Source organism: Mus caroli, chromosome 17, assembly GCF_900094665.2.
Source record: "Mus caroli chromosome 17, CAROLI_EIJ_v1.1, whole genome shotgun sequence".
In the NCBI taxonomy this organism is placed as follows: domain Eukaryota; kingdom Metazoa; phylum Chordata; class Mammalia; order Rodentia; family Muridae; genus Mus; species Mus caroli.
Genome location: NC_034586.1, coordinates 70,683,833 through 70,689,832, shown reverse-complemented (window position 1 = coordinate 70,689,832; position 6,000 = coordinate 70,683,833). Strand labels below are relative to the sequence as shown.

Here is a 6,000-nt window from a genome sequence, read left to right as displayed (position 1 = left end):
AAATCTCCTTAAACTCGGAGATTTAATCTTCTGGAATCCATAGCCACTATGTCTCAAGATCTCCATACCAAGATCCAGATAAGGATCTCCAAGCCTCCAGATAAGGGTCACTGGTGAGCCTTCCAATTCTGGATTGTAGTTCATTCCAAATATAGTCAAGTTGACAACCAAGAACAGCCACTACAGTCTCTCTCATGTCTACACCTCTGATCACCAGGTACCCCAAAGATAATTAAAATAAATTACTCATATTTTACTTCAAAGCTGTGCTATAGAAGAAACAATAGGAAAACTAATCAAAATGTGCAGTGCCTTCAAAGTTTTTATTATTCTTTCTTAAATGCCAAATATCATAGCAACTCCAGGCTGCTTTTATGAACACAGAAAATATGTTGTGCAACATAAATCAGAGAAAACACTAAAAAGTCTGAAGTCAAACAAGGAATGTAAGCAGATGTTATGAGAAGGGTCTTTCTAAAGAGCAACAGGCGCTCACCACCACAGGCATGGCCGTCAGTCACCTACCTTCCCGTGCCGCCCAGCCCTCTCGTGGCAGATGACCACATCCTCCCACATCTCCAGCTTCTCAAATATCTGCAGGGCTGAGGAGGTGCATCCCAACTCAAACAGCAAACCTGCGAGCTGGCGCTGGAAAAACAGGAGCGAATCATCACATTTCTTGCAGTGAAGCAAATCCCTTTTACCTTCCAGCATCTACAACCTGCCTTTTAAAGGGCCATGTACTGTAGTATGTTAATCTCCTATGGAACTCAACCTCTACTATCTAGGAATTTGTGAGAACCACGTCTATTGCTTCAGTAAGCTTTTTTACAGGGGATGAAATACTAAAAACAAAACAGAAACTGATCAAAATACTCAGACCCAGAACTCAGAAAACCACATCAATTATTTCCTTCTTGTCTAAAGATTCTGTCCATGAGAACCTCTGATTTATGGAGGTCATGTCCCATAAATCAGGGTTTGAAGCTCCACAGGAGCAACACAGACAGCATAAAGCTCTCTGCCTAGCATGAGGACATCTCTGGCTGTCTCCAGCACTCCTGCTTATTCTAGACACATTCTAGCGATCGAGTCACTTAAGGTCACCGTTCCCGAGAGATCACAATAAGCAGGTTAGGCTAGGGCCAGTAAAATTCAACAATGAACAGACTGTGTTTTAAGTGGCCCTCCTACGGGCATGGACCACATATTAGGTGACATAAAGGAGATGGTGCCAGTGAGTAAGTGAGCACTGTGTTGCTTTCTCTGTTGAAGATCTCTTTACTGCTCTTTGTCACAGTCAAGAATTAAGAAGCTAATGGCAGCTTAGGCATGAGGCTTACATATTTAATCTCAATACTGGGAGGCAGACACAGGTGGATCTCTGTGTGTTGAAGGCCCACCTGGTCTATATATTGAGTTCCAGGATAGCCAGGGATATATATTGAGACTTTGTCTCAAAAAGAAAAGCGGACAGGGCTTAACAGTATTTCTGTGTACCACAAAATATAGGAGCATTTGGCAACTCCACAGCCTTGAATAAGATACAGGTTACAGGAGCAGCGACACAATTTGCTGCTCATGCAGGAAGTACTTGAGTATGTTTAATTCAAACGTGAAGAAACTCAGGATGGTATGTGGTTGGCCAGTGGTAAAGGCTTTGTTTTTGGCACTTATCTTTCAAATAATATACAAAGATATAGCTAGCTACTAAGATGAAAGCAGAAAAGGGCTACTTAATTTAATGGAAAAGGACCTACATTTCCTCAACTGCCTAAGGACTCTAAAACCACAGCTTCCTTCCTAAGGAGACAATCATCTAAATTCTATGCTGACAGCATTCGGGTTTCCTAATGGTCTACAGAAACAGCTACAAAGCTGGAGTGAGGGCTCAGGCTCACAACCAAAGAGCGGAAGCTACACATCCAACAGACATGTTTTCTTATAGCAACAGCTCAGAATCTCAACTGCTGACCAACCACAAACCACACAGGACAAACACTTCATTAATGGCACAGACTGGGCTCTTGTGCACCAAAGGTTTCAGCTGTTCCCGCCTCCTGGATGAAGAAGCTGCTCCTCAGAGTTAGGGCAGAACGTTTTACTACCTGTGTTTTGTTCAATATAGAAGGTGGCTTCCAAAGTGTAATAAGGAATTAGCCTAGTTTAAGATTCTAAGTCCTCTAAATATTCTCATAACAAGACTTCTGGGCCACTGGACAGTAGGCAGCTTTTCAAATTCTACAGGTCTACCTGTGTCTATAATACACAAGTGATAGGTCAGGAAGCTGGTTAAAATGGCAAGTCACTAAATCATGGAGAAACCTCTGACTAACATTATTTCTTCTGTACCACAGTGCCTCATCTATAAAATCTAGAACAATTTATAAAATTGGTGTGATAAAATAAGGTAATGTGGAAACTGCAGTACAACATGTATGCATCCTGCTAAGTGTGCCATTAATCCCAGTGCTTGGAAGGCAGGCAGAACTCTGTGAGTTTCAGGATTGCAGGGCTACATAGTAAGACTCAGTCTTAAATATGTGTGTAGGGGGTTGGGGAGAGGGTAAGAAAACGTAAAGTATACTAAATATCAAGACACTGGGAGCCAGTTCATGTACAAAGATCACTGCTCTGGGGCTCAGTTTTATGGGGAGCATATCTAGAATCCAGGAGGAGCATGGGAAGAAGGGCCACGCACCAGCTCAGTGTGACTTAAGGAGCTACCCTTGCTCCCTGGGAGGAGAAAAACAGTCAGGCATATCTCAAAACATAAAGGGCCAAATAAATGCTTTGGTTTTGTTTTGGTTTTTAGTTTTGGTTTGGTTTTTTTTTTTTTTTTTTTTTTTTTTTGGGAAACAACTTCATTAAAAAGCTCAAAGTTTTATTGTTTGGAATAAAGTCCCTAAAGATATTTAAATATAAAATGTCAGGGCTCAAGAGATAGTTCTGCAATTACGAATACTTCCAAGTTCAGTTCTCTGACTCATGTCAATGGCTCACAACCACTTGCAACTCCAGTTCCAGGACACTATCTTCTGTCCACCATGGTCACCTGCACACACAGAGCATGTACACACATACACACAATCACTCACAAACTTAAACTCATATTCTCATACTTATACAACCACAGACATACACTCACACACTCATACATAATAAAAAAATAAAAGTAACTCTTTAAAAAGCTAATGTAAAATGTCCTTTTGGAAATAATAAAAGCAGGCAAACAAATCTCCTGAGAGGTCAAAGCCATTCTTTTTTTAGTTAATGCACTTTCTCTCTCTCCTTAGCTAATACTCTCTCTCTTTCCTGAGTGCTCTCTCTCTCTCTCTCTCTCTCTCTCTCCTTAGCTAACACACTCTCTCATCTTAGCTAACACACCCTCTTACCTTAGCTATCACACTCCTAAGCTAACATTCCTCTCTTTCCTTAGCTAACTCTCTCTTCCTCTTTCCCTAGCTAATACTTTTTCCTTAGCTCTCTCTCTCTCTCTCTCTCTCTCTCTCTCTCTCTCTCGCTCTCTCTCTCTCTCTCTCTCCTTAGCTAACTCCGCGCCCCGCCCCCTAGCTACTAACACTCTCTCTCCCTCCTTCCTCCCATTCTCTCCCTCTGGATAGCTACTGCTTTTATTAATTTCACTGAAAAACTTTTAAAATTCAAAAATACATTTAAGTCATCCCTTTCTGATGTATTTTCTTTTCTAACTTAGGTTATTTTTCCTATCAAAGACAAACAGAAGTACCTGAACAGCCCAGTGAGGGGGTACTTGACAACAATAGAAAATCTTCAGACGTTCCAGTACAGATGTGGTTTTATCTTCAAATTGGTCTGCAAGAGCCTAAGAATATATATAATAATCATAATCTGTATGCATAATTTTTAATGTAAACAAGTTCTTATTATGAAGTTACTCAAATGCACATATAAATAACAAAGAATTTAAGTCATTTTGTTAAGGTTAGAGATGTATGAAGTTTCTTTTAAGTATTTTAAAAACTTGAAATTTAATCAATACATCTATAAATATGGACATTTAAATAGTACCAGGAAAATTTTTAACTAAAATTTCTTATAATAACTCTTTCAAAGAACTAGCATTATTACTAAAAAATTTTCATTTTCTCTAAGAAAATTGTCCTCTACTGTATTTATCTCCAACATAATGACATTTTGACAATGTCACTCTCCTGCATCAATGACAGAGTGACTATATGAACAATCCGGGTTTTTCCCCCCTCGGGAATTAAGTAATGAGGAAAGGCAGGTCTATCCAATTACAAACAAGTATTTTCTCATTCTTCAGCAAGAGATGTAAGGGTGGGCATCCACTCACGCAAGACCATCCGTACGGTGCAATGGGGCAGCTGCAAGCTGTGTAACTGAGGAATTCCTACATGTCCTGAAATTCCCAACCTGGTAATGAAAAGCAGCTCCCACAGACTGCAGCAAGCAGCAGATGAGATGACCACGATGGCTCTTTGAAAGCAGGAACCCAGGCCAAGTGCAGAGTCAAAAGCTGGCACGGTACAGAAAGTAATCAAGTGCCTGGCCATCCAAAGTTCACACACAAAATGTCGCCTTGAATACACACATAGTTTGAATCCTAGACACATGGACAGCAGCTCCATGACCACAGTCTTCATTAGGTTTGTACTCTACAGGCTTTTTCTAGTATCAGACTTTCTTTTGGGGGTTAGGGGAAGACCTCAAGATGGGGTTTCTCTGTATAGCCCTGACTGTCCTGGACCTCAAACATCCTTCTGTCTCTACCTCCTGAGTGCTGGGATTAAAGGCATGAGCAACTCCTCCACTCTTGGTATCAGACTTTCAAATGTGAATTACTGTGATTTTTTTTCCCGCAACGATCAAGTTATTGGTAATGTCTTTTTTTTTCTTTCTTTCTTTTTTTATTGGGGGGGGGGGAGGGCAGGGTTTCTCTGTGTAGCCCTGGCTTTTCTAGAGCTTGCTCTATAGACCAGACTGGCCTTGAAGTCATATAGATCCACCTGCCACCTGCCTCTGTCTCTTAGTAACAGGACTAAAGGCATGTGTCACCATACTGGGCTTAACATACCTTTCTTAACTTTCTGACTCTAACACACAAAGCTGTTTGAAGACGGCAGAGCACCATGCAACAACGATGGCTCACATTAGCATATGGAAGTATTGCTGTATTATACCTGTGTCTTCTTTCAAGTTGTTGCAATTTTTACAAAATTAAATTTAAAATTTAAAAATAAATTTGAGAATCAATAATGAACCTCCTCAGAAGGAAGATAAGGACAGGAATCTAAAGCATCCTGACAAAATCCTGCCGTGATTTGATATGAAATGTCCCCCTAAGGCTGATGCGTTTGAGCATTTGGTCCCCAGCTGTGGTGTACAGTATGGAGAGGTTGCAGAACCTTTGGGCCAAGAGTGCTAGCAGGCAGCACAATGGGAGCAACTTCTTGAAAGGTCTATCTGCCTTTAATTCTGATCTTAGGGCTCTCTGCTTCTTGGCTGGCCAATGACAATAGCCATGCTCCCTGAAGCTCCCACCAACACAGTCTGAGTTGTTCTCACTACACCTTCCCTGCCACAATGAACTAACATCTCTGAAACCTGGAGAGCTGCCTTTGTGAGGTATTTCATTAGAGATAACGAGAACAGGAAGGTATGGCACAGGCACCACAACTTTGAAACCGTGGCTCTCTGCAGCGTGCTAGGGAGGACATCCACTCGTTAGTTCCATGTCTCACAGAATGAGTTCACGTGTCAGAACAAATGCAGTAATTCACATCACGTCTTGGACAGCCCTAGATTCTCTTCAATCACAGTCAGTCAGAACAAATTGAGACATAAGCACACTCCTCAAATATCTTGGACAAAGCCTCCTGGCCTTGCTTCATAGAAACTTAATAGCAAAAGGGTTGCTTGCCTCTACCCAGGCCGTTTCACTGAGGGGCAGAGGGAGGGAGGGAGGGAGGGAGGAAGGGAAGGAGAGTAAAGAAG

The 6,000-nt window shown here is 41.4% G+C and overlaps 1 protein-coding gene across 4 annotated transcripts in view; it reads right to left on the bottom strand.

Moving 5' to 3' along the window:
- Ttc27 (tetratricopeptide repeat domain 27) overlaps positions 1-6,000 on the bottom strand; it is a 144,053-nt gene that overhangs the window by 83,120 nt on the left and 54,933 nt on the right. For all 4 annotated transcript variants that reach the window (XM_021186245.1, XM_021186246.2, XM_021186243.2 and 1 more), the window contains exons 11-12: positions 3,749-3,844; positions 526-648 (exon numbers count right to left, since the gene is read on the bottom strand). In XM_021186245.1, the coding sequence (XP_021041904.1) occupies positions 526-648; positions 3,749-3,844 (219 nt within the window). The remainder of the gene's footprint in view (positions 1-525; positions 649-3,748; positions 3,845-6,000) is intronic.